General features: G+C 44.8%; 1 protein-coding gene across 1 annotated transcript in view; it reads right to left on the bottom strand.

The window, feature by feature from the left end:
• Window positions 1–12,233, bottom strand: part of NNT (nicotinamide nucleotide transhydrogenase) — a 227,709-nt gene that overhangs the window by 164,437 nt on the left and 51,039 nt on the right. Inside the window, exons 3-4 of the mRNA XM_063961809.1 lie at window positions 1,763–1,992; window positions 124–341 (exon numbers count right to left, since the gene is read on the bottom strand). Coding sequence (XP_063817879.1) covers window positions 124–341; window positions 1,763–1,992 — 448 coding nt within the window. The remainder of the gene's footprint in view (window positions 1–123; window positions 342–1,762; window positions 1,993–12,233) is intronic.

Here is a 12,233-nt window from a genome sequence, read left to right as displayed (position 1 = left end):
GAAACCATGCAGACGGTCTATGCCAATGGGAAAGGTCACCGTGTTTTCTACTCCCTGGATAATGTTCAATGACCATTACTGTGGTTCTAGGTACGCGGTAAACAAGCATGAAAGGATTCTCACCCTGCAATGTTTGCCATAGAGCTCAGAGCATCATATCCCTGTGCGATGGTTACACGTGGCACTTGGTCCATGGCCAACACAGTTGTTTTCTTCTCGGAAAGTTTGCTCAGCAGATCGGGGTTTTGTGCAGGGTAAATAAAGCTGATGAGGGTAGAGGAAGGTTTAAAGAGGTCTGCTTCATGTGCTCCCAGAAGCGGGTTCAGCATCGGTGCTCGTACCTAGTGGAGAAGAGAAGTATGTAATAATGTACAACGCTCATGCCAGCCTATGCCAATCCTGATTGGCTTATAATGAGGGTTCAGTGTATATGTAAGACATTCACAATAACAGTATTCAGTATATGGACACTGATGTTATGTCAGCACTGTAAGAATGTCGACATACTGCTTTTCTCATCATTCTGTCCCTATGACTGTCGACATGTATAGGTCAATGACCGATGACCATATAGTGCACAGATATACAACAAAAGTGTTTTACACACAGTCTCTGCTGGTGTCTCTTCCAGCTGGTTCCTGGGCACCTAAAGATCAGCAATAGTAATCCTTTCTTCCTCAAACCCTCACCCAGACCACATGTACCCAATCATGGAGCTCAGAGACATGAAGGTAATCACTACTTAACCTGAATTTATTTCCACAAACTATGGAGGGTTCCCAACAGGAAAGGCCAAAGAAAAGGGGGTAATGATTTTAGTAAGGCAGCGTGGGGGGAAAACAAATGGCCCATGGTACTGCCTTACCAACAACAGTGTTAATGGGGGTACACGCGTAGCGGTGTGTGCTTAAATTCTAACCAATCTGACTAGACTGCTTAGAAATTAAGCACATCTCTCCGTGTTTAGACCCGTTAGCGATGCGCGGCCCCGTGCAACGCTATCGCTGGTTCTAGATTGTGCCTGCAAGTAGGCCAATCTAGTTAGATCGCTCACTTCACCGATGTGTGCTGAGCGGGGGGAGAGATGTGTGCTGAGCGGTGCGTGCTAGATCGCTCAGCACACATTGATACGTGTGTACCTCCCTTTACACTCTAAGCCACCTACAAGTACAAGTAAGAAGAAAGAAATTATAGCCCATTATAAACTAGGACAGGCCTGGCTAACCTGTGGCCCTCCAAAACTACACATCTCAGCATTCCTTGCCATAGTTTTAGCATTCTCTAATTGCCAAACTGTGGCCGGGCATGCTGGGACTTGTAGTTTCACAAGAGCTGGAGCGCTAGAGGCTGGCCAGGCCTGAACTAGGAGCCATGTTCTCTGCAGTATAATCGCAGTCATTTATCCTACTGAAGCATTTCATGGGGAATATAATAAGAGCTAGGGACAATTTATGAGCCACTACATTGGTGCTATGCACGCTAATTATGCACTAATTATGCTGGCTGGGTGCATTAAATACCCCACACAAGCACCATTTACAAGTAATCTTGATTATGTCACTAGTTCTTTATCGAACCACAAAACATTGAAAAAGGACACATTAGAAACAGGATACTAGACAAATGAATGTCCAATCAAATATGTCGATGGACAAACTAGTACTTGCTCCTAAACCGAACCAGTTTCTTATGATCTATATAACAAAACAAAACAAAACAAAAGAATAAAAACTTAAAGTATAATGCAAAAGCAGTTAATTACTTTTACAACCAGGTCCGAGGCCAAAACTTCTTTAGCGCTGTTGATTTTGGCACCGGCCTCTTTGTACTGGTCATCAGAGAACTTGGAGGATTCGCCAGCTCCAGATTCCACCAAGACATTGAAGCCTTGTTTAACCAGAGCCTGGACCCCAGCCGGTGACAACGCCACCCTCTTCTCATTCTGGAAAATCTCCTTGGGGACGCCCACAGTCAGCTGTTTGTATGGGATTCCTAGAAGAAACAAGATCTACGCTTTATTGCCAAATCTGTGGAAGCCAAAACGGGTCACACTAAACCAAAAAGTTACATTACACTAGCTGTTGCCATGGGCACTTGAATGGTCATACACGTAGCCAGAGTAACCTTTCATAGACAAATGCTATCACGAAGCTCATTGGTTGCTATGGGCAACTTCTCCACTGTTTTCACTGCTTGATAAATCAACCCCATAGTGTTGGTCAATATATGGCCCACGTTTCACTGGCTCACCTATACAAGGCTTCAGGAAATGAATGTGTGATTAAAGATCAAATTCCAAGTATACCAGACGCACAATACTGAAAGCTGCCGATGGCTATTTTAATACTGTTGGCTGACCAATCTTCCCCACCAGCAGCTACAAATTAGATTGTCCTACTTGTCATGCACCTGTGACACAAGCATTGCTTTTAGACTATGCAAAGCTTTAGGAAGAGTTAATGCTCTGAAAATAGAATGTTAGCATTTCTCTGCTACAAGGAAAGCTCGTGTAACCAGATTCTCAGGCCAGTCTTCCCCCTGGAGATGTGGTAGAAGCCAGTGACACTGCATATCAAACGTGTCTGCACTTGGTCGGCGGCATCAAACAAGCGATTGCACGTGGTGTCAGGGTGCGGGTGAGGTGTTAACAGAGAATCATACAAATAGCAGTCCTTCCATGGCCAGCTTGGCGTCCACCTGGATCCTGTCAGGTTAATTGGTGTTTCTGGCTGGTTACCGTAGTCATTAGCAGATTGCATCTTTTGCTTGTCTGTTGATGCGGACTTATCCCAACCAGGTAATGGTCAGGATTGCTGGTTGCCCAAAACAGAGCATTTATGGCCTAAACTAAAGACGGGAACCTTGGAGGGGGATTTATCAAATCTTGGAGAGAGATAAAGTACTAATCAGCTCCTAAATGTCATTTTTCAAACACAGCCTGTAAAATAAGTTAGAAGCTGATGGGTTGATACTTCAGCTCTCTCCAAGCTTTGATAAATCTCCCCCCATATCTTTGAGATTTTGATACAAAAGGGCCAGCCAATATTTGAGGCACAGCCCTTCACAGAAAAACTTTTTTTGTAATGTAAATGATTTTTAATTTTACATTGAACTAACTGCAGGCCAACTGCATACTAACCTTGTTGTAATCACCAAGTAACGGGTTGGTATCAATATACCGGCGGCCGCCATCCCGACGGTCAGAATACCGACCGCCGGAATGCCGGCAGCGGGGCGAGCGCTAAAGAGCCTCTTGCGGGCATGGTGGCGCGAGTCTCCCTCCAGGGGTGTCGTGGACACCCCAAGTGGGAGAACAGGTGTCAGAATCCCGGCGCCAGTATGCCGACAGCCGGGATATTGAATGCATACCGTTCTGAGTTACCAAGACAATGGACCAAAATGTAACCGGCTCCGATTTGTTTGACTAGCCATAATTCTGACAATACAGCCAATAGATGTAAAGCGGCAATTCGTTTTAATACAAAACCAGGTTGTTTCTGTCTTAAAACTAACTGCCGCTTTAGATCTAGCAGCTATAGATTCTGACATATTCTTGTGCTTGTAATTACCATAACCTCAGTTCTGCGATTATCATCCTCGTTCTGGATATGTCCCGGAATCTGATGTAGGCCTCTCCTCTTTCATCTAGCTGTGTGTCCTCCTTACATAAATAGTAACAGATGCATAATTGTTCATTCAGAGGAGAACCTGGCAGCGGACTCCTAGCTAGCGGAGGAACATTACAAACCAAGAACGCCTGCTATACTTTTGCAATCCAGTGTCTAACAACACTTCTCTTTTACTCCTTAAGCAAATCTAGCAAAAATACTCATTTTACACTTGCTTTTAGATTTGTCGGTCTCACATGTTATTTTACATTGTGATGTATTCAATTTAAGATTCCTCATTTTAGTCCATTCTTCCTACTCACTTTTTTTTAAAATATTTCTCTATGCTTTTAATTTGCCCAATAAGGTATCAACCCTGTTACAATCTTTGTATCGTATGCTAAAAAGTTGGAAACCCAAGTAATATCTCCAATTAATAGATTAAATAAAACCAGACTGGTCCCTGCGTACTCCACTGGTTACCAGACTTCATCAGAGCTACGGACTTTTACACTCCTGTACAGTAGCCAAACATTCCGCCAGTGGAGCCAAATCAGTCAGATATTTCAGTTATGAACGCCAGATACTGAATCAGATGTCTGGCTAAACTATAAATCTAAGTATTTGTCGGAGGTGGGTTGCCAGCAGTAAATCCCTGCTGCCTGGCTCTGCCCATCGCTCTGACTCTCGATAATTTTATCTCTAGCTATAAAAGGTCTTTCATTACATTTATTACTGCTTTTTGTGTGTGTGGCCGAATTGCATTTTACATCCTCTGGTCACCTGGATTACACTGGCCAGCAGCGATGGTTAAAGTTTGGTTAATAACGCAGCAAGCACTTATCTAGTTTCTAGTAATGGGAACATCTAAACCCATTCATTTGTCATAGGTTTTATTTTGACAGTTCGCTTCTTTAGTAGTAATTATAGTGGATTTGTGTCAACCTTAAACAATATTATACCTTCCCCCTCTTCTCTAATGTTTAATAGTAAATACACTGCAACATAACTTAGGCAATGTCTAATTAATTTGTTCCCTCCAACATATCCACCCTCTTCAGTTTTTACGCTTAAGGGCCATATTCACGGGCCGATTTGGGGAGAGCGTACCGCTCAGCACACATCTCTCCCCCCGCTCAGCACAGCGCGATGTGTGCTGTGGGTGGAGACGGAGGGGGCGGTCATTTCACCCAGCGGGTGAAATGAGCGACCTGCTAGATTGAGCCTGCATGCAGGCCAATCTAGCACCAGCGATAGCGATGCGCGGGGTTGCGCATCGCTATCGCTGTGGGGGGTACACAGTCTAGTCAGATTGCTTAGATTTTAAGCAGCGATCGCTCCGTGAGTACCCCCCTTTACTATTCACTCTGGGATTTTTTAACCACCTGATTAGTTCTGATATTACTGAGATTCAGAGGGCTAGATGCATCATTGCGTAAAAAGTAATAAAATGGAGAGTGAAAAAGTACCAGCCAATCAGCTCCCAACTGCCATGTCACATGCTGTGTTTGAAAAATGGGGTGGTCTTCAGTATGCCGACTGACGGGATCCCGGCGCCGGAATCCCGACAGCCGGCATACCGACACTTATTCTCCCTTGTGGGGGTCCACGACCCCCCTGGAGGGAGAATAAAATAGCGTGGCGCGCGTAGCGTGCCAGCAAGGGGCGCATTTGCGTTCGCCACACTGTCGGTAGGCCGGCGGTCAGGCTCCCGGCGCCGGTATGCTGGTCGCCGGGAGCCCGACCGCCGGCATACCATACTGAACCCGAAAAATGAGCTAGGAGCTGATTGGCTGGTAAATTTTCACTCTCCATTTTATCACTTTCCAAGCTATGATGCATCTAGCCCAGGCCTGGCCAACCTGTGGCTCTCCAGCTTTTGTGAAACTACATATCCCAGCATGCCCTGCCACAGTTTTAGCATTCCCTAGTGCTGAAATTGTGGCAGGGCATGCTGGAACTTGTAGTTTCACAACAGCTGGAGAGCCACAGGTTGGCCAGGCCTGATCTAGCCCATAGCCTCGTAAGCATATCTGACAACTGACACATCCTAGGGGTACCTTATTGGTGTTCTCTTCCTTTTACCAACATATCAAAGACAAACCTCAGGTGCGCATTATAGTATTTTCCGCATATTCACTTCTACCAGGTCAGAAACGCAAATTAATGATTTCACATTTGCTTGTCAGGATCCTAAAATCTGAAACCTTTGGTCTCTTGCTGGCCTGACTTACTGCGACCTGTATAATAAGCCACAGACCGCAGGTTCTCAGCAGCGGGCACAGTACATACTACGTCTCTGCTTGTGGCAAACTCATAGATCAGTGTTTCTTTGCACGATAGCTTGAGAGATGCCCCCAAGTAATCCGGAACGTCACTTCTCCTGGCAGATGTAGCAATTAGTAGATTCCCATCATCTCCTCAGTGATCACAGTGATTTCCCCTGTTAATAATCTTCCCAACCCCTCATCTGTTCTGGGTCGTCTATCAGCTATTCCTATTCAAAACTTCTATCTCACTAGTATCTAATTAAACATATATTCTCAATTCCGGTGTTGAAGTTGCTTTTATTAGATTTACATGTAAAATAGGTTCTCCTTGTTACCAGGGAATATCCGTTAAGCTTTATGCCCTAGTCCAGAGGATCTCAAACGCGGTCCTCAAGGCACCCCAACAGTCCAGGATTTAGGTATATCCATGGCTCAGCACAGATTGTTAAATCAAATTGACTCAAGTGCTAATTAAGTCACCGGTGGCCAAGCATGGATAAACTTAATGGGGGAGCCTTGAGGAACGCATTTGAGAACCTCTGCCCTAGCATTGTTATGATTCTACCAAGACTCTGTAATAGCCACAAGAGCTAACTATCCTTTAACATAAGCCAAATCCATTCAGGGAGCTTACAGATGTGTGCACCCTCTTCTTGCACCATACGGTACAAGACACCTGACACAACGTTTCGCCAGGGGTAGTGATTCCCATGCTCGAGTACTTTTTCCCGAATTTAGCTTCTTAGTTCACTAATAGTGCGCTAGGTATTCAAAGTAGGATTAGTATTTTTTTGCTGCAAAGGAACTGGTGTAAAGTACCAGATTACGTAGAACAATGCAAGGCACCAATCACTTGTATAGGCCTTTGTACTGAAATTTGCATCATAATTCACTAAAAAAGTGCACAAAGGGCCTGATGCATGTCTGTAAGCAAAGCAAAAAAGCAAGCAACTGGGCAAAACCCATGTTGCACTGCAGGTGGGGCAGATGTAACATGTGCAGAGAGTTACATTAGGGTGGGGTATGTTCAAACTGAAATCTAAATTGCAGTGTGAAAATAAAGCTAACATTTGTGGGCTACATGCAAAAGCAGCTAGTATCCACAGTGCACAGAAACAATACAGATGTATTTGTTCCTCTTGCATGGCAGTGGTTTATTCCAGACACAAAGTAATTTCCTTTTTTTTGCTTTACTTACAAACATGAACCAGGCCTAAACACCTCGGATTATTTTGTTGCAAAACAATGCTTATAAAGCAGCAGCTAAAGACGCATGGGGTGGCTAAACTGCGAAGTTTGTGGCACACTAAACGGGACAATTTGAGGATAGTTACACGTGGACACATCTGTACTAAGCACCTCAAATATATACAAGTGTTGGGCCATGTCTTTGGTCAGTGGTGATCATTTAAGGGGGTGACTGGGGCATAGATATTTAAGATACAGGGGTATATTCAATAAAAGTCGGATCCATTCCAACATGCATTTGTCGGAATGGATCCGACAACCCCTATTCAATAGAGTGGCCAAATCCGACTGTCGGATTTGAGCCTAATCAGACTGTCGGATTTGTCGGTGTCCGTGCAGCTGTCAGCAGCTCCCCATGTGTGAGAACACAGGGAGATGCTGGAGCTGCACATCACGGCTGCCCAGTGCCGCGCTGCAGGGAGAGAGGTGCCTGGCCGGGAAATGGCCGTCAAGGTACCTCCCAGCCCCGATCCCCGTAGCCCGCCGCACCCCGTTTCTCACCTCAATCCGAATTTTTAAAGTCGATTGAGATTGTCAGAAAGGGGGCCTGTCGGATTTGGCCTCGATACCGACAGAAGGACGCGGATTGGCGGCTATTCCGCAGAGCCACAAGTTTTACGACAAGTCGGGGAAAAACTTGTCGGAAAAAGTTGTCAGACTTATCGGAAAAACACTGCCCATATTGAATAGGTCGGAACCCCTTCCGACCGAAATCTGTCAGAAGCTGCAGCTTCTGACACCACAAACTCTCAGACACAGGCTTTTATTCTGTATACTAAAGACACAGTAACATCAAATAACGGGCTACTGACCCACAATGTATTTGTGTTCAGGTATGGCAGGTTAAGGTTCATTGGGGTAAATGTATGAAGCAGTGATAAAAGTGGAGAAGTGAGCCAGTGGAGAAGTTGCTCATGGCAACCAATCAGCATTGTAACATTATAATTTGCATACTATAAAATTATACAGAGCAGATGATTGGTTGCCAAGGGCAACTTCTCCACTGGCTCACTTCTCCACTTTTATCACTGCGTCATACATTTACCCAAAAGTTACAGGTGAGTGGGACTTGGGGCCTAATTCAGACCTGATCGTAGCAGCAAACTTGTTATCTAATAGCAAAACCATGTGCACTGCAGGGGGGGGAAGATGTAACATGTGCAGAGAGAGTTAGATTTGGGTGGGGTGTGTTCACACTGAAATCTAAATTGCAGTGTAAAAATAAAGCAGATGCAAAAGAAGGTAATAAATACCCAAGGGTATTCGGGCGCTGTGAGGCGAGGTGCTCAGCTAAGCGGCAGCCAAATTTAAGAGGGAAGTCACTCCCAATATGTTTACACTGGTAAAGGAAAAAGAGGAGGCTGCGCTTCAAGAGGAAAAGAACAATGATCCACTAAGTGTGTACAGTTTTATGAATTTGAGTTAGTGTTTTTAATAAATTCATAAAACTGTACACACTTAGTGGATCATTGTTCTTTTCCTCTTGAAGCGCAGCCTCCTCTTTTTCCTTTACCAGTGTAAAAATAAAGCAGCCAGTATTTATCCTGCACAGAAACAATATAACCCACCCAAATCTAACTCCCTGTACATGTTATATCGGCCCCCTGCAGTGCACATGGTTTTGTCTATTAGCTAACATATTTGCTGCTGCGATCAGGTCTGAATTAGGCCCCTTGATCTCCCTCCTCATCACCATTGTAAAACTGTGTGAAGCTAAGCAGTACTTAAAATATATATATATATATATATATATATATATATATATATATATATAAATAAATAAATAAAAAGGCCTACAGCGCATATTTGGTTTTACATTTAATTTGATTTCCATTTTCTATTTTCGCAAAAAGTCCTGCAAATTGTGAATTTTAACCATTTCCACTTCAAACTATTAAATATCAATAGACAACGACTTATTTTATCATAATAAGGGAGAAACGAACTTCTTCTGTTTACACTTCACTTGACCTCTAATGGGAATAGTAAAAGTCAGGCAGGTTCCCCATTCAGAATTAATCATCAACTTACTGGCTTATCAAGTTTTCCACCACATACTGGTATGCACTACACATATCAGCATGTGACTGTCACTCAGCACAAGGCTATCTGGCTCTAGCAGGAAGACTCAGTTTCAGCCAGATTTCACTTTGTCAGGTGAGAGTTAGTATGGAGAAGAAAGTTATTTAGAATATACACATGGGCCCTCATTCCGAGTTGTTCGCTCGGTAAAAATCTTCGCATCGCAGCGATTTTCCGCTTAATGCGCATGCGCAATGTCCGCACTGCGACTGCACCAAGTAAATTTGCTATGCAGTTAGGATTTTTACTCACGGCTTTTTCATCGTTCTGGCGATCGTAATGTGATTGACAGGAAATGGGTGTTTCTGGGCGGAAACAGGCCGTTTTATGGGCGTGTGGGAAAAAACACTACCGTTTCCGGAAAAAACGCAGGAGTGGCTGGAGAAACGGGGGAGTGTCTGGGCGAACGCTGGGTGTGTTTGTGACGTCAAACCAGGAACGACAAGCACTGAAATGATCGCAGATGCCGAGTAAGTCTGAAGCTACTCAGAAACTGCTACGAGGTGTGTAATCGCAATATTGCGAATACATCGTTCGCAATTTTAAGATGCTAAGATTCACTCCCAGTAGGCGGCGGCTTAGCATGAGCAAATCTGCTAAAATTCACTTGCGAGCGAACAACTCGGAATGAGGGCCTTGGCTCATTGTCCTGTAAAGTATGGGACTCCACTTGGAGAAGAACCATGAAGGCTAATGCTGCATAGCACCAGTGATATTGAGTACTGCAATTAAAACCACCAATAACTGTACAGAAATAGCAATCTTACGCAGCAACAAAAAACACATCACATAGGATAAAATACATATAGAGAATAAAAATTAAACATGCTTTTTAGGACAAATCCTCTGGTTTACTGTAAAAATAGGATTTTGGTACTTACCAGGTAAATCCTTTTCTTTGAATCCATAGGGGGCACTGGAGTACTCTTGGGATATGGACGGCTTCCACAGGAACAAGGCACTGAATAAATTAATTTTGGAACTACTCCTCCCCTCCATATCCCAGAGTACCTCAGTGTTTTTTACTGAGCCGAACAGGAGCTATAGAGAGGTTGACAATGGAGAATTACATATAACATAACGGACAACAATAAAGTTGACATAACATTACTGACAACTAAACAGTTGACACCATAACCGATTAGAACTTGATAATTTGAACCAGTCGGTGAGAATGTGTTACCATAAGATCTACTGAACTTACCCCAAACCAGGTAAAACTGCTCTGGGTGGGCGTCCAGTGCCCCCTATGGATTCAAAGAAAAGGATTTACCTGGTAAGTACCAAAATCCTATTTTCTTTTTCATCCACTAGGGGTCACTGGAGTACTCTTGGGACGTACCAAAGTTTCCCCAGTGGGCGGGAGAGCTGTATGGCACCTGTAACACTAGGCGGCCAAAGCTAGATGCTGATGCCGCAAACGTATCAAACTTGTAAAAGCGCACAAACGTGTGCACTGAAGACCATGTAGCCGCACGGCAAAGCTGCGTCGTAGAAGCTCCACGACTCGCTGCCCATGACGTTCCCACAGCACGTGTGGAATGAGCTGTTACTGATGTAGGCGGCTGTAACCTAGCATGAAGGTAAGCCTGACGTATGGTCAGTTTGATCCATCTTGATAAGGTCTGCTTAGAAGCTGGCCAACCCATCTTGGCAGCATCATAGAGAACAAACAACGTATCCGTCTTACGAACTGTCGACGTTCGGGATACATAAACGCGTAATGCGCGTACCACATCCAACGTTCCAGAATCTCCTGTTAACACAGGAACTACTATTGGTTGATTGATGTGAAAAGATGACACTACCTTTGGTAGGAAAGCGGGATTCGTCCGAAGTTCCGCTCTGTCATCATGAAACACCAAATACGGTGGCTTGCACGACAAGGCACCCAAATCTGAAACACGCCTTGCTGAAGCTAAGACTAAGAGAAAAATTGTTTTCCAAGTGAGAAATTTAATATCCACTTGTTGTAAGGGTTCAAAGTATAAGGACTGTAAGAAATCTAAAACCAGATTCAAGTCCCATGGCGCAGTAGGTGGAATGAATGGAGGCTGTACTCTGAGGACAACCTGCAGAAACGTGTGTACCGACGGCAAAAGAGCCACTCTTCTTTGAAAGTAAATTGACAACGCAGATATCTGCACTTTTAGTGTGGATAGACGCAGTCCTCTATCTAACCCCATCTGTAGAAATAACAAAAGACGGGATAACTTGAAAGACGATGTCGGAAACTTTCGAGCTTCACACCAACCTATATAGGCACGCCAGATTCTGTAATAATGAGCTGCCGTAACCGGCTTCCTAGCTCGTAACATGGTTGGTATAACCGATTCTGGAATGCCCTCTCTTCTTAAGAGGGCGGTCTCAGCCACCCCGTCAAACGCAGCCGCGCTAAATCGGGGTAAAGGAACGGACCCTGTTGTAACAGGTCCGGACGTAGTGGGAGCGGCCAAGGATCGTCTGCGAGTAGTCCGCGGAGATCCGAGAACCAAGCTCTCCGAGGCCAATGAGGCGCCACTAGTATGACTGTGACGGACTCTCTCTTGATCCGTTTTAGCAACAGAGGGAGCAGCGGAAACGGTGGAAACAGATACACGAGGCTGTACGGCCACGCGATTGTGAGAGCATCCACCGCCACCGCCTTTGGATCTCTCGTTCTGGACACATACTGGGGCATTTGGTGATTGTGGCGAGATGCCATCAGATCCACCTGAGGGTAACCCCACCTCTGGACCAACATGTGAAACACTTCTGGATTTAATGCCCATTCTCCTGGATGAAAATCCAGACGGCTGAGATAATCCGCCTCCCAGTTGTCCACTCCCGGAATGAACACTGCCGACAATATCACTTGGTGATACTCGGCCCACCTGAGGATCCGAGCTACTTCCCGCATTGCCATGCAGCTTCTCGTTCCTCCTTGTTTGTTGATGTATGCGACCGCCGTCGCATTGTCTGACTGCACCTGGACAGTCTGAAACCGAAACATGTGCACTGCTTGTCGTAGCGCATTGTAAATTGC

This window comes from Pseudophryne corroboree, chromosome 1 (genome assembly GCF_028390025.1).
Source record: "Pseudophryne corroboree isolate aPseCor3 chromosome 1, aPseCor3.hap2, whole genome shotgun sequence".
In the NCBI taxonomy this organism is placed as follows: Eukaryota; Metazoa; Chordata; class Amphibia; order Anura; family Myobatrachidae; genus Pseudophryne; species Pseudophryne corroboree.
The sequence above is the reverse complement of the archived record's forward strand: the minus strand, read 5'-3'. Positions and strand labels throughout refer to the sequence as shown.